The 24,134-nt window shown below is 44.2% G+C and overlaps 1 protein-coding gene across 3 annotated transcripts in view; it reads right to left on the reverse strand.

Moving 5' to 3' along the window:
• Positions 1-381: 381 nt before the first annotated feature.
• FAXC (failed axon connections homolog, metaxin like GST domain containing) overlaps positions 382-24,134 on the reverse strand; it is a 69,519-nt gene continuing 45,766 nt past the window's right edge. For all 3 annotated transcript variants that reach the window (XM_066254404.1, XM_066254400.1, XM_066254399.1), the window contains 2 exons: positions 11,928-12,044; positions 382-2,050 (listed from right to left, as the gene is read on the reverse strand). In XM_066254404.1, the coding sequence (XP_066110501.1) occupies positions 1,761-2,050; positions 11,928-12,044 (407 nt within the window). In that variant the 3' untranslated portion in view covers positions 382-1,760. The remainder of the gene's footprint in view (positions 2,051-11,927; positions 12,045-24,134) is intronic.

Raw genomic sequence — 24,134 nt, forward strand, 5'->3', positions numbered from 1 at the left:
AAACTATCCCCCTTTATCTCTCTCTTAATCTACAGCATTTTAGGATTGTTTTTGCAAAAGCTATGTTCAAAGCGTCTTTCTGAAGTACATGAACTTCTCAGAAGAATTTGCCGTCTTCTAAGAATTGCCTCTTCAACCACATAACGAATGGCCCTTACCCACTCGGTCATTTGTGAACAGAAACAAAGCAGTGTTGTTTGCACCTGTGAATCTTAACACTGACTCTATCAGCCCAAATCCACGGCCAGGATCTGCACCCCAGATTTCACTGGACAATGTTTTAAGTCAACAAAACTGTATCTTCACAGTTAGGATGCCTTAGTAAATACAGTAAGTACAGAGTTCATGGCTCTCGGGGAGGGTGGGAGTAGGGGGCGGGAATGGGAGAGTCTTAAGAAACATTAAAATTTGTACTCGGCATTGCCTTCCTCTCACTGGGCAATAGCTGAGAACACCAGAAAAGTTGGCATTAATAAAACTGCATAGAGTCCACACTACACAAAGTGCTTGGATACTAGCAACACGGTCCTCTTTCTCCATCCCCTTTGCAACACCTCTTGCAAGGTTTGTTCTCAAAAAGACATTACAAGTTGGCAAGCTTCTGCTTACAAAAATCAATCAAATACTTTCCCCTTCACCTCCGTTAAGCCCATCATATTCCTCAGCTTTATTCCCACCAAACAAATCAAACACAGGCAACTTAACACTCAGGAATCAGCGAAGGACAACATTCTCCTGTGCACTCAGGCAATGAAGAAAGACGTTTCTGCTGATATGCATAATGAAAGATCATTTGTAGCTGTTGATGACTTGTAAAAATATTTCCAAGGTTCTTTCAAGAAAAGATTTCAATTCAAGCAAGATCACAAAGGAATAATGACAGAGTCCTGACTGTACCTTTGTGTGCTTCATCTGCTCAGCCTGTTCATGGGACTGTGGCTGCTGTTGCCGGGATGCAGAACACCTTTGCCCTCAAATCTTCAAATGTATGAAGCACAATAAAGAATAAAATGCTGTGTTTATGTCACACCTCTTCCAAGAGGTTTAAAGTGTGAAATGGGACCCCATGCATCCTCACAACACCCTTGTGAGGTAGGTAGGTGGAGAGTGTTACCGTCCCCACTTTGCAGGTGGGGGAAATGAGGCACACAAGAATTAAGAGACTTGCCCGAAATCGCACAGCTATTCACCAGCAGGGCTTAGAATAAAACTTATACTGATTAGGACCAAGCACAGTGCTTTGCACATAGTAGGTGTTTGCTGAATATCTATGGATTTTATTTGACTTATATCTCAACACATATACACACACATAAAATACAAGCAGTCATCAAACATTCATCTTCTACATTCCTTCTGATGACACCTCTCGTTACTCCAAACCCTGGTGGATGAAGAATGCTCATGATTCATCTCACAGCTAAGCCCTCAGGTTGAGGAGGAGCAACATAAACAGTCTGAGGAAAACCTGCATTTGCACCTGGTCTACCTCCTGATATTAGTTTTCTAATGAAAACAAAAATGGATTTCAGGAACCATGCTGACTTTTTTTTTTTCCTGTTTGTTTGAAATGGAGCCATCTGAATGGTTCTGTGTTTCATTGGTACAAAAAAGAAATAAGGCTGCTATTGTCCAGTTAGCTTGTGAGAACTGTGCCACGCATGAAGGCCTCCTTCCAGCACAGGTGGATTGCACCTGGGACACTGGACCGACCCCAGGGCGCGGCCGCGCCAGCAGGAAAGGGCCAGTGAGGCTCAGCGTCACTTGCACTGTTCGTGGTCTGTGGAGTCGTCCATGTCCACGTCAGAATCAAAGAGCGAGCGTCCGGTGAAATCCGTGTCTGGCGTTCTGGAAAAACTGTTCTCCGCTCCCTCATCTTCAAAGGTCTCTGTCCTTGAGTAAAAGCTGAAATCCAGCAGGGGCGTGTGGGTTTTGCTGCCCTCACTGCTCTCCTCGGACTCGTAGATGGTGTTGTCATCATCATGGTGCCACTCCGGCCAGAACTTCCTTCTGATCCTCTCACAGTACATGGCAAGGTTGATCAGCTCACCTGCAATGTGGCAAGGACAACTGGAGTTAGTTCTCAAAGGCAACCACCTGCCCACCACTTGGCTTTCTGAGAGATCTGGGAGAATGGGGCGGGGTAGATATTAAAAGTGTTTTCCACAGAGGAACTGTCAAAATATTTAGATTTTCTACATGTAGCTAGAAAGGTGAGTGGGAAAAGCTAAATTCAGTGAAGGGCTAGATGAAATGTAGGAGTGAGTTCCTATGGTGATGAGAAATTGGGGGTGGGTAGTTTATCCAAAACGGCAGCTAAAACTACCATCATTTTGCTTTGTGAAACATTTTATTATTTTATGTTTGCATATCAAGAGAACTAGTGCTTCAGCTGGCTCATCTTTAAATTAATTTATAGTCCATGAAAATACACCAACTGTCAATTGGCTTAAACCAGCCAGAAGTAATCACACATTCCACAAATATTTGTAGTGTGATTATGGGCTGTGTACTACGCCAAGTAGTTGACAAATGTTATCTTAGGATGGAAACTTTGCTCTAAATAATCCTTAAAATGGATAACTCAGAATTGTCTTCATAGATGACTGTACCCACGGAAAAGTAGTTTTGGGGGTTTTTTAATTAAATTCCACAACTGCATTCCCACTTGGTGACTGGGCTCCTTTATCTGCACATGAATCAAAGGAAGTAGCTGAATAGCTAAAATCATCCAGGCATTTGAAACATGACATGGTATTTGGTTTTCCTTTCTAATTTCAAATGAGGAAGGAGGAGGGTGAGTTTCTGCCTTTAGTCCACCAGATGGCAACATTGCTTATAAAAATATAATTTGTCACAGTCTAATAGGACTTTATGGCCCTTAAAATATTTTGGCTGTTTACTTTTTAAAATTATATAAAACATTCACTTATTATGTAGTTAGGTGATCCATATTTTATTTCAGAATAATAGATAATATAGATAAGCCAAAAATAAACAAATTACCAATAATCCCATTCTCCATATTTTCACTTATATTCTTCCAGAATTTTATATTTATATAGATTTTTATATATTTACATTTGCTGTATAACATTTACTATATATTCTGTTTCCTAGCCTACATTTTTCCACTTAACAACATATAATGAAAATCTTTCAATTTCACCTTATCACCAGTAATTCACTATACAGATGTACCATAGTTTCATTTTGTTATTACTAATCCCTTCTCACAGGGCATTTAGATTGTTTCTTTAAGAGCTCTAATTATAGTTTATAACTACTCATATTTTCTATCTAAAAAATAATATAATCTCATTTTGGAAAATTAGGAGCCTATATAGAGAAACTATAAATCATAAAAATAAAAAATAAAAAAACCCGCCTGACCAGGTGGTGGCGCAGTGGATAGAGCGTCGAACTGGATGCAGAAGACCCAGGTTCGAGACCCCGAAGTTACCAGCTTGAACACGGGCTTATCTGGTTTGAGCAAAAGCTCACCAGCTTGAGCCCAAGGTCGATGGCTCGAGTAAGGGGTTACTCGGTCTGCTGAAGGCCCGCGGTCAAGGCACGTATGAGAAAGCAATCAATGAACAATTAAGGTGTTACAATGCACAATGAAAAACTAATGATTGATGCTTTTCATCTCTCCGTTCCTGTCTGTCTGTCCCTGTCTATCCCTCTCTCTGACTCTCTCTCTGTCTCTGTAAAAATAAATAAATAAAATAAAAATTAAAAAACCCCACAAAAGATCTCTAATCTCATCAATCCAAGATAACCACAATTAACCTTTTGGTGTCATTCTTTCAGTATTTTTTCCTATTTGCCTATTATCATTATTATTATTACCTATTACTTCCTGTAACATTAACGCAAATGTTTTTCCACGTTATTAAAATTTTTCAAAACTTGATTGCTGTTCTGCTGAAACAAATACATCCCCCTACAAAGTACAACAAAGCACATCCCCTGCTTCAAGGATCCTGTAAACCAGTGTTCCTGCCCTGGTGCCAGGTCCCCATTTTCATTCCTATCAGATCAGAATCGCACAATTCACACTCTGAAAGCATCCATCCCGACTGCTCCCTACTCAAAGGTTTTCCTGTGCACTCTTAAGGAGCCAGGAGCAGAAGAGCCAACATCACTGGTCCCTTTTGGAAAGATGCAGGCAAAACCTTCACTTCTCTTCTCCCTCAAGGACGCAGTCGTGAAATACCTCACCAGCTACTGCTGCCAGTCACAGGTAACCAGGAACTGAATAAAGATGTGGAGGCAACAGCAAGGAGGTGGCGGAGACATCAAAAACAAATCATGGTCACCTCACAGCAGGTCCAGGGGACAGCCCTGTTTGCCTCAATCAAGTCCATTCCCGAAGAGCTGCTAGAAAGCCAGAATCTATTCACAAGATCCACAGCACCCATAGCTCTGTCCACTGCTTTTGTGGCTGTTCCTTGTACAGCCTGTTTCTTTACCATTCTTCCAGGAGACCTGCTCCTTCATGACTGTGTGACATTAATACCTCTTTAGCATATAATAAAAAAAATTAATCAGACTAGCAAACACCTATATAGTCCTTATTGTGTACCAGACACTTGGAAGTGCTTTTTTTCATTTGTTGAATTCATATTAACTTCCTTAGTCCTTGCAAAAATCTTCTATGAGGCAGAAAACATTATTATCCCTGTCTGTAATGGGAAACCTGCAACAGAGAGGTTAGTTAACTTGGCTAAGATCAAGTTCTAGATAGTGGCAGAGCCAGGATTCAAACACAAGCGGTCTCCGGGCTCCCTGCCCTTCGCTATGACTCCACTCTGCTTCCCTCCTGATGAGCTGACACTGTGGCCTGGGAATTAGTAGCTCTGCACCATCTGTCACAGGATATTTTTCTGTCATTCTTTCTGGGGTCTCAGGATTGTAAGAAGCTGCCCCTCAAAGATAATGAGTCATCATGAAGGAAGTAATTATTCTATCAAGCAGTTAAGAAAGAGTTTGCTTTGATAAGCAAGAACTAGTTCACACACCCACCCTCATGTCTTGCCCCTAATGAAAAGAGTGAAAATCTGTAATTAAGTTCTACCTTCATCTTTGCCAATTATTCCTGTGCTTAGATTTTCTATCAGTGTACGCATTCAACATGCCTACCAGCCAAAAGAATCTAAAAAAGTTGCCTGACCAGGCAGTGGCACAGTGCATAGAGCATTGGCGTGGGATGCTGAGGACCCAGAAATCCCAAGGTCACCAGCTTGACCTCCAGCTTGAGCATGAGATCATATACATGACCCCATGGTCGCTGGCTTGAGCAAGGGGTCACTGGCTCGACTGGAGCCTCCTGGTCAAGGAACATATGAGCAAGCAATCAATGAACAACTAAGATGCTGCAACTATGAACTGATGCTTCTCATCTCTCTCCCTTCCTGTCTGTCTCTATCTGTCTCTCTTTCTTTTCTTCTCTCTCTCGCTTAAAAAAAAAAAGAAACAAGTTGGCAGTAGAAACCAGTTGTGTGTGTAGTGTGTGTGTGAGAGAGAGACAGAGACAGAGAGAGATGCCTATTGACATAAATACCTATACTGAAAATGTAACCTAGGAAACTGCACTTTTCCAAGTGTACTCAATAATCAGATAACAATTTCATCCATCTGGTTAAAAAATTAAAGTCTGATAGCATCCAATGTGGAGGTCAGTCACAGTACTACATGGCAGGTCATAGCCGGAACTGCTACAATCTTTTTGGAAAAGTAATACATTATCTATTAAAATTTTAAATGTACATATCAGACCACTTTTTTTTTTCTTTTTTCTTTTTTTCTTTTTTTGAGAAACAGAGAGAGAAAGAGAGGCAAGGAGAAAGACAGAGACACTGAGCTGCTCCTGTATGGGCCCTGGCTGGGGAATCGAATGGGCAACCTTCACACTCCAGAACGATGCTCCAACCAACCGAGCTATACGGCCAAGGCCAGACCACTTTTACTACTCTATTCTACTAATATAAAAGTATCACTATGTAAAGATACATGTATAAGAATGTCAAATGCAGGGCTGTATCACTAAAAAAAAAACAAGGAAAGGGCCCTGGCCGGTTGGCTCAGCGGTAGAGCGTCGGCCTAGCGTGCGGAGGACCCGGGTTCGATTCCTGGCCAGGGCACACAGGAGAAGCGCCCATTTGCTTCTCCACCCCTCCGCCGCGCTTTCCTCTCTGTCTCTCTCTTCCCCTCCCGCAGCCAAGGCTCCATTGGAGCAAAGATGGCCCGGGCGCTGGGGATGGCTCTGTGGCCTCCGCCTCAGGCGCTAGAGTGGCTCTGGTCGCAGCATGGCGACGCCCAGGATGGGCAGAGCATCGCCCCCTGGTGGGCGTGCCGGGTGGATCCCAGTCGGGCGCATGCGGGAGTCTGACTGTCTCTCCCTGTTTCCAGCTTCAGAAAAATGAAAAAAAAAATTAAAAAAAAAAAAAAAGGAAAGATGGAAAACATTGATTAAATAAATTATGGTATATCAATTCCAAAGAATAATGTGCAGCTGTCAAAAAAAGCAAATTATAAAATAATGTGTATAACATAATTTCATTGTTTAGTTTAAGAATAATAAAATAAACCAAAACAGCTGCATATGATTACATAAATTTGTAGATAAAAAAAGAAAGGCACCAACGATTTACTCCAAATCCCTAATATTTATTATTCCATGGGAGGTGGTATTAAATACGGATGGTGGGAGGTCAGAAATCTTTAAAATACACCTGTATTATTCCGCTTACTGCAACAATCATATATTACCTTTTTAGTTTAAAAATCCAATAAGATACATTAGTAAAATACTAATGAGTGATTAGTGATATTCTCAAACACCTGGAGAGGGTATTTAACAGAAAGCCAGTGGCCCTCTGAACAGACCACACTCCCAGACAGAATAAAGAGCTTTTCTCTTGGAATTTCTCAAGTGGAAACATCCCCCCACCACTCTGAAAAAAGTGACTCATTGTACTTTCTTATGTCACTTCCATTTTTATAATATTCAAAAGCATTCTGCACCGCTGGACACTGAAAACGTCAACCAGATCCGAGAGCCCGGACTCAGTTTCTCGTGGCTGCCAATCATGCGCGGGAGGAAGGCGAGGGAGGGAGAAGCCTGCCAGGGTCTCCCAGCACCAGCTGCCCAGCCCTTGGTCATCAGCCAGCAAATACAGGGACAACATGGAGCCAGTGCCCACACACACTCATCGGGGCTGCAGGAATGTACTTGGCACCTCCCTGTTTCCCACCTGGGCGAGATGCTGGCTCTCCGCTCTTGCTTCCTTCCACCCGCACTCTGTCACACAGGCAAGAAGGGCACTGGGCGAAGTCCATAGTAAACCTAAATGCCCTAATGAGGACATCTTCTGCCCTCATCTCCTTGAAGCTAAAGGACACTTTAAATTCAAAGATTTCAAAATATAAAGACAAAAGTCACCTGAGCCCTGAATGTCCCCATAACAACCTCTTCCTGAACACCTCCAGGCAGAGAGCAGTAACAGTGTGGCCCGCCATCTTTCTCAAGGATGTCCAGAATTTTTTCCACTTTTTAATCTATTAAATAATAGGCCAAAAAAAAAAAAATAGTCCAAGCGCAATAAATAACTGTTGGTAAAAGAGCTGCTGATCAAGATTTTTCGTAGAACAGTTTCGTTTCTGACAAATTCAGGAAAAAGCAGCGTCCGTTCAGCGGTTTGAGCAGGGCTGGGTAGGTTTGCGCAGGGCTGGGGAGGTTTGCGCAGAGCTGGGGAGGTTTGCGCAGGGCTGGGGAGGTTTGCGCAGGGCTGGGGAGGTTTGCGCAGGGCTGGGTAGGTTTGCGCAGAGCTGGGTAGGTTTGCGCAGAGCTGGGTAGGTTTGCGCAGGGCTGGGTAGGTTTGCGCAGGGCTGGGAGGTTTGCGCAGAGCTGGGGAGGTTTGAGCAGGGCTGGGGAGGTTTGCGCAGGGCTGGGTAGGTTTGCGCAGGGCTGGGGAGGTTTGCGCAGAGCTGGGGAGGTTTGCGCAGGGCTGGGGAGGTTTGAGCAGGGCTGGGTAGGTTTGCGCAGAGCTGGGGAGGTTTGCGCAGGGCTGGGAGGTTTGCGCAGGGCTGGGTAGGTTTGCGCAGGGCTGGGAGGTTTGCGCAGAGCTGGGAAGGTTTGCGCAGAGCTGGGGAGGTTTGAGCAGGGCTGGGTAGGTTTGCGCAGGGCTGGGTAGGTTTGCGCAGGGCTGGGAGGTTTGCGCAGGGCTGGGAGGTTTGCGCAGAGCTGGGGAGGTTTGCGCTGAGCTGGGGAGGTTTGAGCAGGGCTGGGTAGGTTTGCGCAGGGCTGGGAGGTTTGCGCAGGGCTGGGAAGGTTTTGCGCAGGGCTGGGTAGGTTTGCACAAAGCTGGGGAGGTTTGCGCAGAGCTGGGGAGGTTTGAGCAGAGCTGGGGAGGTTTGCGCAGGGCTGGGGAGGCAAGCAGATGTGTGCAGAGCCCTTCCTTTCATTGCTTCAGTTTCACTGTTCTCAGCTCCCCAGGTCTCCACATCTGTTTTCAAAGAGTGCCAAGTTTACATGCAATTCTCTGATAAGGCTACTCTGATCAAAACCTCAAATGTGACGACTCCTCAAGAGTGTTAATTAAACTGAGATCCTTTTTTGACTCTAAAAATGGCAAAAATTTTAAAATAAATTATATTCAAGCCTAATTAAGGAACAAAATTTTAAGTGCTTTCAAACAAAAGCTTGTGAGAATATAAACTGCTGTGGTCTTTCCAGAAGGCAATTTTAGCCATACAGACCAAGAGTTTATACTCTTGTGAGACAGTAATTTCTCAACTTGAAATTTAAGAAACTAAGCTGTGATAAGCAGGAACATATATTTATATAATATTCACTATAGAATATTTGTAAAAATCATTTGAAATAACCCATAGGATAAAGGTATTGGACAACTAGTAAATATATTTTTGAAGAATATTTAATGACAAAGGAAATGGCAATAAGACACAGCTAATTTGAAAACGGCAAGTTATAACTGTATCAACATCATGATCCCACTTTTTAAAAATATAGACATACATGTACTTGATAGAAGATGAGGATACATACCACAATCTTAACAGCAGTTCTCTGTGAATGACAGGGTCACAAGTTGTTTTTATTTATTTTTTTTAGGATTTTGTTTATTTTAGAGAGGAGAGAGAGAAAGAAGGGAGACAGAAGGGGGGAGGAGCAGGAAGCATCAACTCCCATATGTACCTTGACCAGGCAAGCCCAGGGTTTCGAACTGGTGACCTCAGCATTCCATGCCAAACATTCTAGGGGTCTTTATCCACTGTGCCATCACAGGTCAGGCTGTTTTTATTTTTTTAACTTTTCTATCATTTCTAAATTTTCTCCAGTAAGGAAATAATATTTCATATATCTATATCTATAGAGATACAGGTATATATCTATAGACATATAGGTATATAAACAAACAAATATTTTAAGAATTGCTGACTATTCATAGTCTGTCCTTTACTCACCTAAATTAAAGAACATTTCTCACTGATATAGATGGTTCCAGAAGTAGTTTGTGTGGCGATATTGTAAGTAATATCTAGAACCAAAAAGCTAGTATTTATACACACACACACACACACTCACACATGGAACATATGGGTGTTCCATGGCAGAGAAGTGCCTGATGCGAGCCACTCATGTTCCTGGGTTTGAGCCAGTTCTAAATTAGCCAGGCTTTTGGTTGTTTCTACATCTCCTTCTCTTGTTACTTCTTGGGAAAGTATGCATCACAGGAAAAACAAAGGCAGAGAAGAAGAGACCAAATTAGTAGTGTGCCTGCATATTAGCAGCTGGGCTCAGAAGTTTGGAAGGGGCCTGAACTTAATGACTAAAATGAAATTTGGAGACTCACTGCACTTTAATAATTCATGCTACATCTGTCCTCAGGGAGAGCTGGAAGCTACTAACTTGTTTTGAATCAAAGTACATGCAGCTACGTGCCAGAAGTTCCCTGAAGATGAGTGTCAGATTCCCCCAAATGTGTGTATCTCAGGGTGGAACTCAAATTCAATCCTCCAAACAGGCTGATTATTTGTCTAAAAAGAACACTAAATGCCTCAGGTCCTTCCAGGAAGACAGAGAGGAAAGGGCCAAGTCATAAATAAACAAAAGTTGCTTCATTTCTGCAAGAAGGGATGTTATAAAATCAGAGTTCCACCGATGATAAACTCCTAAATGCTTCTGATAAACAAAAGATTACCTCAACAGACATGTGTACATATATGATACGGTGTGTACGTGTATTTGCATGTGCAAATGTGCTTGTCTAGAAGTGTACGTGTACGTGTACAAATGAGGGTGTATGGGGTACGTGTATAGAAGTATGTGAGCAGATGTGGTGTGCCAGCCGGTATGTGGTAGAGAAACAGGGGAGAGGAGGAAGTAACAGGAAGAGAGAGTAAACACAAAACACACTCCTACAGGAACTGAAAGTAATCAATATATTTTAGTCCACCATGGAAAATCTGATTTAAAAAGGAAAATATTTGAAAAGCTATAAATATCCCCAGTATGCACATTATCCCTAACCCTTAGGGAAGTCCCAGACCTTCACTCAACACCTAAACCATTCTGAACAAGCCTGGTCATGCATCTGGAGCCCCAGCCTCACCCGCAGGAGGACCTGGAGAGTGACTCCTCTTACCCATAGCCTGGTCTGAACTTCCGGAAATGCACACGGGCCATGGGTACATACACAGCTACAGCCTCCACCAGCCAATCGCCACCCCCACCCACCCATGATCACCACACGTCACTGCTCACCTGCCTCAGTTTCACGTGCAATTCTGCCTTACTGTGTACTAATGGTCTCATCTACACCCCCAGCCTGCTCAGTTGGGGCATAAATACCTTGATGAACTCTTTGAGCCCCCTTCCCCAAACCTAAATAATGAACTTTGACCCCCACATCCCCAGGCCCTAGACATGTTAGGTACTGTTTCAAACTGGAGAAGATCCCAGTCCCCACCCACCCATGCAAGGGAAGCCTCTCCCAGAGGCCTCAGCTGCCTTGTTGACCCCACCACCCCGCTCCACCACACACGTGCATACACATGCCAGGATCTGTTTCCCTGACATCAGCTCCAGTTGAGCTTTCCCTGCCCCCTTGCCAACACAAAGCTGATTGCTGGCTACCACCCTCACCCCCACCCCAACACGCCTGCTCAGCCTCTCGCTCGGCCCTTCGCCCTCACTTCCTCCCCTCCAGTCTAGAATTGTGATTCTGACCAGTCTTATAGCCAATATCTCACAACAAAAATACAAGGTTGGGTTTCTTTGGTCAAAATGTGCATATAGTAATATTAATAATAAAATTTTGCATGGCACCAGACTTACAAGCATGTATTGACACTTTGCTCATTGCCTGTATGATCTACAGACACTTCACTGAAACAGGAGAAAGAAGTGCTTTCTCCTCAAACTCAAATGACACAGAGTCATGAACTTTCACCTGCATGTGAAATATCTAAGATCAGCTAAGAAAAAAAGAGCATCTGAGATGGGCAGTGAGTCCATCAGCCCCCCGCCCCGTGCCCGCTGCGGCACTGGGCACACCAGTACCACTGTCCCGCAGAGATCAGGGAAAACCAACCAAACAAGGGGTTAGGTAGGAACTCAAGCCCCGTTTCAGCAACAAGTGTTGAGCAAACTATGTAAGGAGCTGGAAGAAAAGCCCTGATGTAGAACGAGACTAGATTTGTGTCAGCTTTGTCAGAACACAATGTGAACAAGGAGGCAGGTGAGAAGACCGGTGTCTGCTTCACCCGTGCATAGCCTGAGCACAGAAAACTGACCCCAGCCCTGGTGTGTCCATAAAGCACTGCCAAGCTCGCAGACACCACCCCCGCCCTCGCCCTCCCAGCAACTCTCAGAACCCAAAGGGGTTCTTGGTGCTTGCCTTTGATCAGCCGCTCAGGTCTCGTCCCCGGTAAGGTCCACATTGCCTGGGCGAGGTGTCCAAACACGGTGGCGTCGAGAGTGGACAGCTTGGAGCCCATGATGTACTTCTTATCGCCTGCAGCAGACAGAACAGAGAGGTCACTGCGGGCCTGCGCTGTCCCCCATGGTCACAACGGTGTCCAGCACACTTGCATTACATGCTCATTTTACTGTGAATCAAAAGGCTTTGCAGAATCAAAATGCATGCACCCCCTTTTTAAAACAATATTAGAAACAAAAATAAAGCAAATTAAACAATTCTGTGATATGTCAACCCATACAATAGAAAAGCAGGGACAGAACTGGGAATATATCAAGAAAAACAGGGAAGGGAGAAAAAGGGACAACCAATCACCACAGAACTCTGGAGGGACCTGCTCACCTCCAACTCTAGCGGCTGAAATTTGAGAACACCTGGAAGTTTGCTTAAACTATCTCAAAAATAACCCAAGCCACACATACCCAACCTCAGCACTCACTTTATTAAGTTAGTACATTTCCTTGGGAAAAACAAGGGGCCTAAATTACTTCAAAAGTTTGGAGGCAAGATTTTTCATGATGCCCCTTTGGTCTTGGCAAGGTTCTCACCACTAGTCACCAGCTTCCACGGAAAACACTACATAAAGAAAAGCTATAAAATTACAAGCCCTGCCTGGCCTGTGACGGTGCAGTGGATAAAGCATCAACCTGAAATGCTGAGGTCGCCGGTTCAAAACCCCTGAGCTTGCCTGGTCAAGGCACATATGAGCGTTGATGCTTCCTGCTCCTCCCACCTACTCTTTCTCCCTCTCTCTCCCCTTCTAAAATGAATAAAATAAAAATAAATAAATAAAATTACAAGCCCAGCCCGGGAATCAGGCTCCTATACAAGTATCTTTCACACCGCTGCTCCCATCTGCCCTTTCCCACCACTATTTGTCACTTTGATTATCCCACCTGACCTGTGAAAATTGCCCCAAGTTTGTCTCCTGGGCCATCATCAGGTGCTGTAGCATGTAGACGCAGCACAGATGGAAGCAATCACATCCTAGCATTCACTGTGGGAGCCTGGTCATTACTTAACTTCTCAAAGCCTCAGTTTTCCCATCTAGAAAATGAGGGTGATATTAACGGTGCCCACTTCTTAGGGCTATTATGAGGATTAAGTGGCCTAAAGCATGTAGAGCACATAGCACCATATCTGGGTGACTCAATAAACCTTAGCTCTCATAATGATAGTCCCTCTGGGTCTCCAGTGCAACCCAGACCTCTGAACTTACACCTCTAAGACACTCTTTTATCATATCACTGCCTTTCACAAACATCTTGGATGGTTTACAAAATGGGTTATGAAATAAAGTCCAAACTCAACTTGGAATTCAAGACTCATTATCCTCTGCCTCCAACCCATGTCCCAGCTTTATCCCTCACCCCACCTTTTCACTAGCAGATCTAGGGAACACCTCCATTCTTCGGGACATTTGGTGCTTCCTGCTGCTCCATGCTGAGACTACCCCCTTCCCTGCCCCCAGAGCCTATGTGCTCCCACTTCTCCCCACATGATGAATCCTATTCATCCTTCGAGGTCCAGCTCAAGCCTCCTTTCAAAGCTTTCTGTGTTCACTCTCTCTGGTGGCAACAGTAGCTTTCAGTTCAGACAGCCCTAAGTTCACATCTCACCTTTACACATACAGCCTTACAGAATTTTAAGTCCTTTAAAGCCAATTAACCTCTATTTCTCGAACCATTTAATGCAAGGAGTTGGGGGGAAATCACTAATCATTTAGAAAAATAAATGAGACACCTTGAGGAGAGCACACAGCAGACGGGCCCTGCCTCTTCTTGTCCAGGCCTCTCGAGTGGCATTTTTTTCCATACTGCTCTATATATCGGTTGTTTGCCATTTGTTCATTTTATCTGTCCAACTAAATAGCAAGCCCTTTGAAAGTAAGGGTAATTTCTTTATTTTTATTCAACAAACTCTAATACAGTGTATACTCTTTGTCCGGCGCAGTTCTAGATACTATACTCTACAAATATCTTCTTCACTGTTCTTGAACAGGAAGATAAGAAAATTAAATATCTGATAACAATGCATAGGCAAGCCAGGAGGGAAATGCAAGGTAACCGATAGATGCCAATGAAGCTGCAGGCTGATGGAGGTATTGGTGAACCCTCTGGTGGTAATCATATTGCAATATATACATGTATCAAATCAGCAAGTCATGCAGCCTAGACTTACACAACATTATACTCCAATTATATCTCTACTTCAAAAAATAAAACAACAACAAAAAGGCTGCTGTATGAAGCTGGAGGTGATTTTTTAAAAAGTCACTTTCACTCTATTTTTTACAGGGACCAAGGAATAACTTACACTAATGCAATATATTGAACCTAACCTAATTGTTTATTTCCAGTGAGGAGAAGCAGGTTGGCCATGGGAGAGCCCTTAGGTGTTTTCCGTTGTCAATCAACTTCTCCATCATTTGAGTCTTCACCTGGGACTAAAACCACTACCCAAATACTGGGAATACAAGAGAAACCTACTACCCCGGCAAAAAGAACAAAGAAAAACTAAATATACCATTTGTTCTCAAGAATGTCAGGTTACTTCTTAGTGGTGCATCCTGCTGGGTCCATGCCTTGGCCACTCCCCTGCTGGCATCAGTGATAGGCAGAGGGACCCTGGCCCAGAGCTCTTGTGCCATTATCCTCAAGGGCAGGAGGGGTGTGTCCGCCATTGCTCCCTAGGGAACTGTGCCAGGTCTCAGCCCATCAAGGTCTGAATGTGGGGACGCCATGAGAGGATTTTAGGGACTGTGCAAGAAAGGTTACACACCATTTCAGAGAGAAGCAAAAATAAAGGAGAGCTTCCTTCTATCAAAATAAGAAAAAGGAAAATGTTGATCTTAAATGGCTAAAATGTCTCAGGGAAACACCAGAGTAAAAAGTCTGTAAACTGTGAAGTCCACTATACAAGCCAAAGACAAGAGGAAAAATGTATACGGATAAAAAAAAAAGCCCACTTTGGATAAAAAGAAAAAAATAATAGAAAATATAATTGGAAACCACACATGAACTAGTGCATATAGTATTTAGCCTAAAGTTGCCATTGGCCTCAGAACACTAAACTGGAAGGACACTGATTAGCAACCAGTGTTAGAACCAGTCTAAGAATGCTGGTGCCCCAGTCTCCTGACTGCCAGCCCAGTGCTCTTTGCTCTGCCTAATAAGCCATGTGCGTCATCATCTCAGAGATAAAGACCCCACGGAGCAGCAGGAGGGTTGAGCTGTGCCTGTTTACAAAACATATGCTGTAGCCAGGAAGGAATACAGAACATAAAGGGGGAAAAAAGGAAAATCAGAAGTTTCAACATCTTTAAAAGTGCTAGCAGGCCCTGGCCGGTGGCTCAGTGGATAGAGCGTTGGCCCAGTATATGGATATCCCAGGTTCGATTCCCAGTCAAGGCACACAGGAGAAACGACTATCTGCTCTCTCCCTCACTCTCCCCCTTCTCTCCCTTTTCCCCTCCTGCAGCCAGTGGTTTGATTGGTTCAAGTGTGGCCCCAGGCGCTGAGGATAGCTCTGTTGTTCAGAGCGTTGGCCTGTGGTACTAAAAAGAGCTCGGTACTCAAGCACTGGCTCCAGATGGGGTTGCTGGGTGGATCCCGGTCAGGGGCACATGTGGGAGTCTGCCTCACTATCTCCCCTCCTCTCCCCTAATTAAAAAAAAAAAAGGTGCTAGCAAACAAAATTGATGGAATTATTTGTGGAAATGGTGAGTGGTAGATACAAAATACACAAACAATAGTTATAAATTTAAAGAAATTAAAAATATCCTCTGTTATTAAAAAGTCTTTGGAGTGCCCAGTGGAAGCTTTTTAAAAATATTATATTTTAAAATAAGTTTAGACTCACGGAAAAGTCATAAAAATAGCAGAGTTGCCGTATATCCTTCAACTAGTTTCTGCTTATATCATTATTAACACCTTATATAACCACAGTACATTTATCAAAACTGAGAAATTAACATTAATACAGTACTATTAACTGCACTATAGCCTTCACTCAACTTGTATTAGCTTCCCAGCTAATGATCTTTTCTGTTCCAGGATCCAGTCCAGGATCTCACACCGCATTTAATTGTCAGGTCTCCTTAGTCTCCTCAACCCGTGAAACTGCACAGTCTTTCCTCTCTTTCAGGACCATGACGTTTTCAAAGAACACTGCTCAGTTATTTTGTAAAATGTTCATCAATCTGGGTTTGTCTAAGGATTTTATGAGTAGATTAGGTCGTGCAATTTTGGCAAGAATACCACAGAAGTAATACTGTACCCTTGCCGTGGTGGTTAATTTCACGTCTCAACTTGACTAGGCTATGGAGTGCTAAATTATTTGGTCAGACATGATCCTGGGTGCTTTTTTTGTGAGGGTGTTCTTGGGTGAGATGAACATTTAAGTGGTAAACTGAGTAGAGCAGATTTCCCTCTCTGATGTGGGTGGGCCTCGTCTGATCTCTTGAAGACCTGAATAGAAGAGAAAGTCTGACTCTCTCCCAAGTGAGAACAAATCCCTCCTGCTGGACTGTGTTCAGACTGGGACGTGGGCTTCATCCTGCCTTCAGATCCACACTGAAACATGGGCTCCTCCTGGGCTCCAGCCTGTTAGTCTCAGACTCCAACCATCAGCTCTCCTGGGTCCCAGCTTGCCACTGACCCAGCCGATCTTTACACTTATTAGCCTCCATAATTGCATGAGCCAATCCTTTATATTAAAGATTAAGTTTAATAATCTTTATGCTGCCTGACCAGGGGGTTGCACAGTGGATAGAGCGTTGGACTGGGATGTGGAGAGCCCAGGTTCGATAACCCGAGGTCGCCAGCTTAAGTGCGGGCTCATCTGGCTTGAGCAAAAAGTTCACCAGCTTGGACCCAAGGTCACCAGCTCAAGCAAGGGGTTACTCGGTCTGCTGAAGGCCCACGGTCAAGGCACATATGAGAAAGCAATCAATGAAAACTAAGGTGTTGCAACAAAAAACTTGTAATTGATGTTTCTCATTTCTCTCTGTTCCTTTCCGTCTGTTCCTATCTATTCCTCTCTCTGTTTCTGTAAAAAAAAAAATAATAATAATAATATAATAATAATCTTTATGCTAAAAATGGTCTTTCATATATTCTTATTGGTCTTTTTCTCTGGAGAATCCTGAATAATATACCTTCTCAGGGCAGCAAATCAGAGTCCATAATATCCATATCTTGTCCCTGGAGATGTTAGCATTGGCTGTGTGTTAAAGGTAGCATCTGTCAGGTTTCTTCATGGCAATGCTATTATTTTTTCCTGTTATACTTAATCATCTTAAGAGAGATATTTTGAGACTGTGTAAATATTTTATTTCTCTACAAACTTTGGCTCTTTGATTTTAGCACCCACTGATTGGATGTCATCTGAAACAATTACTACTGTAGTGTTTGCCTAGTTGAGATTTTCTATTTATCTCGTTCCTTCTACATGTATTGATTAGACCTCTAATCTTCACTTTATCCCTCATTTACTAATGTAGTCAATTATTTATTTATGTAAGTATGCACTTAGGGATAATTATTTTACTCCATGGCTTATAATCCAATATTTTCATTACTTATTTTGTTGCTCAAATTGTTCTAGTTTTGCCCTTTTGGACCTTGGCAGGAAGTGTTTTTAAGAGGAAACCTGGATTTTGGCTTGACTGCCTGAAGACAGACAAACCAAGCTGAAGTCTCAAGTGTCAGTTTCACCAAGTGATTGCAGATCTCTCGGTTTCAGCAGAAACAACACACGAAGGGGACTCTGCCGGGCACCGAAGGAACCGGCGCGGGTGGCGAGACAACTCAAGCTTCACTTTCAGTAACACACACACACACACACACACACACACACACACACACACCCTGCTTCTATAGGGACGGACAGAGCAGCTGAGGAATGCCTGAGTGTCTGTGACTCCCTGTCAGTCTGCAGTCAGAAGCATGGACTGAAACTCACTGGTGAGGGCAACCCTGGGAGGTGAGGGACCCAGGATACATCAGACTCCCCAAGGGGTGCTCCACCAGGGGCCAGCTCCCAAGCACCCAGAATATGTCCCTGAGGACGCAAGGCCCTCCTGACGGTGAGCAGGCGCCCACATCACCAGAGGGTGCAGAGCATAGCCAGCAAGCAGAGGCAGGGAGACTTCAGGTGCCCGGGGTGATCTCACAGACCTCCGCGGCTGGATCATCAAGTAGCCATCAGGAAGCAGAGACCAGCGAGGAGATGCAAGGGCAGGGACCAAGCAGCCAGCGGGGAGGGCCACGTGCACCTGGAGAAGGAGAGCCCCGGCGGCTGTTGGCTCCACTGAGGACTGGGAAGCAACAGCTGGTCCTGGTGTTCCCTGAATCTGATCTTACCTCTCCTTCGTGGTTTGGGGAGCCCTTCTCCATGAGACAGGCTATGTTGTACATGCAAGAACCATTGGGGTACCCAAGGACAATCAGAAATCGAGTGGGGGAGTACTGTCATGAATAACAAGAATATTCTGGAGCCCTGAGGATATTTACTCTTTATACACCAGATTTGAGCTAACTGTAATTGGACTTTTCTGATCACTGGTCAAAAACTTAGGTGACCTCGTTAACCCAAGGTTGCTTATTCTGACCTCCAGGCCTGACCTTTGGCCCTTCCCACATTGTCTTCCACTTCTATCATGAGCTGCACTCAGGGCTGCCCAGGAAACACCAGGATGCAGCAGAGGTGACAGTACGTGGAAGAAGGCTGGGCATAGCAGCTGGGCCCTTACCCCTACTGCCTGCCCCATACCCCACTAGCACTGACTGAGGCGATGGCAGGGGATGCGAGGGAAGGGAGAAAGCAGAGGGCAAAGCCACACAGTTGTCTGGAGAGAACCAAATTATCATGGAATGTGAGGAGAGTGGCCAGAATCCAAGCCTGAAAAGGCAAGCCCACATGAGAGAACAAGCAAGTGCAGAGTTGACACACGCTAGGTTTGGTAAGCAGGGGGGGGGGGGGGGGGGGCACGGGACACTCGACACACAGGGGAAGAGGAGAAAAGTAGAGAAGGATATGGGGTTTTTAAAGTCCCACTAGGGGGCAGGACCACAGAACAGTGCAACTGAGAACTGAGGAGGCGCTCCTGGTCCTAGGCTGTCTGCCTGCTGCTTGACTCAGCCTCCACCTGGGGGGATGTGTGAGAGCTGACAGCAGAAAACTCCAGGCCCAGGCAGGACAAGCTGAGGTGCATGAGCATGAATGCTCTACTTCGAATGCTCTACTTCAGGCAAACATGCTGGGTGCTCCTCACACCACCAGCCCTCATCCCATCCTCCCCGTCCCAAATAATTCCCACTTATCTAACCTAACCCTCCCCTTAACACTCCGATGAGGTCGCCCTGCCTCCACCCCGCGAAGGCTGCCCGCATGCCCGCATGTCCCAGGCCACTGGCACACGTCTCAACGCCCACTCCTCTGCCAGGCACGGTGCTTTACTGCGCGAGGACCATCAGGGTCAGCAGAGTCGGAGTCACAAATTATCAGGTCCTGCCTACCGAATCAGAATGTGAGAGCAAAATTAGAGAACCTGTGCCTTAACAAGCTTTTAGGTCAACATTTCTTAAACTTTGGAAACATAAAAACCACCCAGAAAGCCAGCAGTTCTTGGCCAACACACTGAGTAGCACTCGTCCAGGTGATTCTTATGATTGTTCAAGTTCAGGAAGCATTGGTCTAGGCTAGAATACATCAGTGGTCTTAAACTTGCACATGCATCAAAATCACCAGGAGGGCTTTTAAAAAATGCTAATTGATGCTCCCACCCCATGCTGGGAGTTTCTAAATCAGGTGGGACCCAAGAATTTGTATTTCTAATAAAGCTGATGCTGCTGCCCAAGGACCACACTTTGAGAACCACTGATCCAGGTCACTCGTTACATAATTTACACAGGTCACCTCATGGTCTCATTCATGTGTATGTCCTATTTCAAGTAGTTTTTAAGCTCCTTGAGCACAAGAACCTTCCATTTTACTTTTCTGTCCATCTGGTACTTATAGCATCCAAACCATCAACAAAGGTGATGAGAGCCTTACTTATGTTGGATCGCCATCCTTCCTTTGATTAGAGAGCTATTATAAAGATTAAAAGATATAATAATGTGAAAGCATTCTGCAAACTAGAAAAGGCTATCCTAGTATAAGACATTATTTCATATTTTTCACCAGTAATTCAGAACAAGTACGGCCCATGGACAGAAGCAGTCCAGCGTCCTTCCCAGTGCAGAAATCCCTTTCCCACTTCCCTCTCAGAGAGTCCCGAACCCCGGTCCCACGAGGGACTTCTCCATCACTGCTAGGACAGGGAAAACTATTCTATGGTTAGAGAGCTCCTGATACTGAGACAAAACACGTCTCCTTAGAACTTCCACCACTGATCCCAATTCTTCCCTCTGGAATCACACAAAGAATTTATGACCATCTTTCCTATTCCTAGGGAAGTAAATCTCCATGAACATACTTCTGAATAAAAGATTTTTACTTGTTTTCACATATATCACCGAGAAGAATGAGTAGAAAGTTTATTTCAGAGCACTATAAATTGCTACAGAAATGAACCTTTAATCGCATCTGCTTCCTCCATTACATACTCTGTACCCAGAATTAGTCACTATCAGCTCCATTTATGCCATTTCGCTAAATATTCAAGTGCCGTAAATGGCAAAAGATAATAGACTGGCTTTGCTAGAAAATACAAGTTCAAGAGAGAAATGCAAGGGAATAGTCCTATTTTCAAGCACTCATTTTTCTATTCGTGTAAGAAACGAGGAGTAATTGTGTCTTTCACCCACATAGCATTCTCTATACTTGAGCACTTATATGACTTCTTAGCAGATAATTTCAGTGGAGTCAATGTAGACACCATTCATATTTCTAATTATTCCTCTCATCTTTAATTAACTTAGAATTTAAGAAAAATTGAGATACAAAGATTTTAGGTCCTTTCCCCAAGGACAGCACGAGTCACAGTAATCTTGCCAGCCAACCATAAAGAACACACTCACTCGTTAAGTTTTTTCTACATGTGAATCTCCCAAAGCTACATTTAAAAAAAATCAAATGTACTTTCTGTTCTAATACTCCCTATCAAACTCTCTTTGTCAAAAATAATATGATAGGCCACTTTCTCTAAAGAGCTCCTGTTCATATTTCCAACATCCTCTAAAATTACTGAGTACATGATCCTTTCAGTGATGAGGGGAGGGCGGCCATCTTCTAAGTGACGTTATTAATGGTCTTTATGGGTAAATCTCAGAGCTAAAATCATCAAAAATTGATGACTTTCTGACATCTACTAGTTGCTCACACTCTGGGAAAAGATAAAGGTGGGTGTGGGACACAAGAGAAGAAGCCCACAGTTCAATCTCTCCTCCGATTTCATTTTGGAAAGCAACTAGATATTCCTGCAATTTTCTTTGAGGTTCTCTGAAAGAACGAACTATCCCGATCCCTTTCCCACTGAGCACCAAGACCAATCATTTCACCTCTTCCCCAGTCCTCCCTGCCATCCTGGCTCTTCAATTCCCCGTGCTGAGATAAGGAATGACATGCATTCCCCACTATAAGGAACAGGCTGCACTTGCTCCTCCGGACAGAGTCCTCCTAAGCACCCTTTGAACTCCACCAAAGTCACCATGGGTATAGATTATATGATAATTTTAGAAAAATCTGCAGCAGTTGTGGGGAAACTTCACACACAGGAAATCTAGATTAGGACAGTATTCCTTAAGAGGTGGCAAATGTCTGCTCAGAGTCACTTATTATTATAATTTATTATCATTAACCAGCAGCTCCTGGCAGGCTTAAAGAACAACATCTCCAATGGCAACACGGTGTTGCCAACGCACTAATGATCAGCATTCTTACTTGTCTCTCTTCCTGAATGAGTCTGACTACACATTTGACTGAAATGGTGAGATTTAAAGGGTATAAAGTTTGTGGGGCTCCCGGCTGCACTTTCCCGAACACTTTCTGAGGGTAAAGAATACAGAGCACTCCACTCAAACTATTACATCCTAGGAGAAGTCCCCTTAGTTTCATTTCTGTATTGGCTGTCCTGTATTTGGGCAATCAGAGGAACCAGCTGTTCTCTTTATTCAAAAATGTCTATCCGGCCCTGACCAGATAGCTCAGTTGGTTAGAGCATCGTCCTGAAGTGCAGAGGTTGCCGGTTCAATACCTGGTCAGGGCACATACAGGAACAGATCAATGCTCTTATCTGTCTCTCCCTCTCCTTTCCTCTCTCATTAAAATCAACAAATTTAAAAAAATAATTTTTTAAGGTCTACCTGGCAGCCTCCAAAGTCTGGTTTAGTTAATGAAACAACACATCTGATAGAACTCAATGTCATGCTGAAATTTAAGTTCAAATCCTTTTATAAGGAATTAATCAGCCTGACCAGGCAATGGCATAGCAGATAGACCATAGGCCTGGGATGCTGAGGACCCAGGTTCAAAACCCCAAGGTCACCAGCTTAAGCGAGGGCTCATCTGACTTGAGTGCTGGCTCACCAGCTTGAGCATGGGGTTGCCAGCTGGAGTGTAGGACCGTAAGCATGACCCCATGGTCGCTGGCTTGAGGAAGGGGTCACTGGCTCTACTGGAGCACCCCCAGTCAAGGCACATATGAGAGAGCAGTCAGTGAACAACTAAGGTGCTGCAATGAAGAATTGATGCTTCTCATCTTTCTCCCTTCCTGTTCCTGTCTGTCATCACCCCCCCCACCAGCCCCAATCTCTCTCACTAAAAAAGGAAAAAAAGAAAAGAAAGAAAGAAAAGGAAAAAAATGAAAAGAAAAGAATAAAAGGAAGGAAGGAAAGATGGGAAGGAGGGAGGGAGAAAGGGAAAGAAAGAAGAAAGGAAGAAAGAAAAGGAAAGAAGGAAGGAAGGAGGGAAGGAAGGGAGGGAGGGAGGGAGGGAGGGAGGGAGGGAGGGAGGGAAGAAGAGAGAGAGAGAAAGAAAGAAAGAAAGAAAGAAAGAAAGAAAGAAAGAAAGAAAGAAAGAAAGAAAGAGAGAGAAAGAAGGAAGGAAAGAAAGAGAAATAAAGAAAAACTGATCCTTCTTTTAAGAAAGCTAAATAGTAATTAATAGATTATAATGCAGGGGTCGGGAATCTTTTTGGCTGAGAGAGCCATGAACGCCACATATTTTAAAATGTAATTCCATGAGAGCCATACAACGACCCATGTACGTTACACATTATCCAATAAAAATTTGGTGTTGTCCCACAGGACAGCTGTGATTGGCTCCAACCACCCGCAACCATGAACATGAGTGGTAGGAAATGAATGGATTGTAATACGTAAGAATGTTTTATATTTTTAACGTTATTAATTTTTTTTACTAAAGATTTGTCTGCAAGCCAGATGCAGCCATCAAAAGAGCCACATCTGGCTCGTGAGCCATAGGTTCTGACCCCTGTTCTAATGGGAGCTGTGGTGTTTAGCCACCCATTCATGCAAGCAGACTCCATATTCCCGAAGGGCTTTTTTTTTTTTTTTTTTTTTTTTTTTTTTTTTTTTTTTTTTTCTTCATTTTTCTGAAGCTGGAAACAGGGAGAGACAGCCAGACAGACTCCCGCATGCGCCCGACCGGGATCCACCCGGCACGCCCACCAGGGGCGACGCTCTGCCCACCAGGGGGCGATGCTCTGCCCATCCTGGGCGTCGCCATGTTGCGACCAGAGCCACTCTAGCGCCTGGGGCAGAGGCCACAGAGCCATCCCCAGCGCCCGGGCCATCTTTGCTCCAACGGAGCCTTGGCTGCGGGAGGGGAAGAGAGAGACAGAGAGGGAAAGCGCGGCGGAGGGGTGGAGAAGCAAATGGGCGCTTCTCCTGTGTGCCCTGGCCGGAATCGAACCCCGGTCCTCCGCACGCTAGGCCGACGCTCTACCGCTGAGCCAACCGGCCAGGGCGGGCTTTTTTTTTATTTTATGGATCCCAGGATCTTCATCCACTTTCAAACATCTGAGAAATTATCATAAACTGATAAATATTTTTAACCATCAGAACTGTATAGGACCTGCCCAGAGCGGTGGACCTTATTTATTTACTCAATAGACACAAGTCCCTTGGGAAGAAATCAAATTGCTATCAACATCATTTA

Source organism: Saccopteryx bilineata, chromosome 1 (genome assembly GCF_036850765.1).
Source record: "Saccopteryx bilineata isolate mSacBil1 chromosome 1, mSacBil1_pri_phased_curated, whole genome shotgun sequence".
Classification (NCBI taxonomy): Eukaryota; Metazoa; Chordata; class Mammalia; order Chiroptera; family Emballonuridae; genus Saccopteryx; species Saccopteryx bilineata.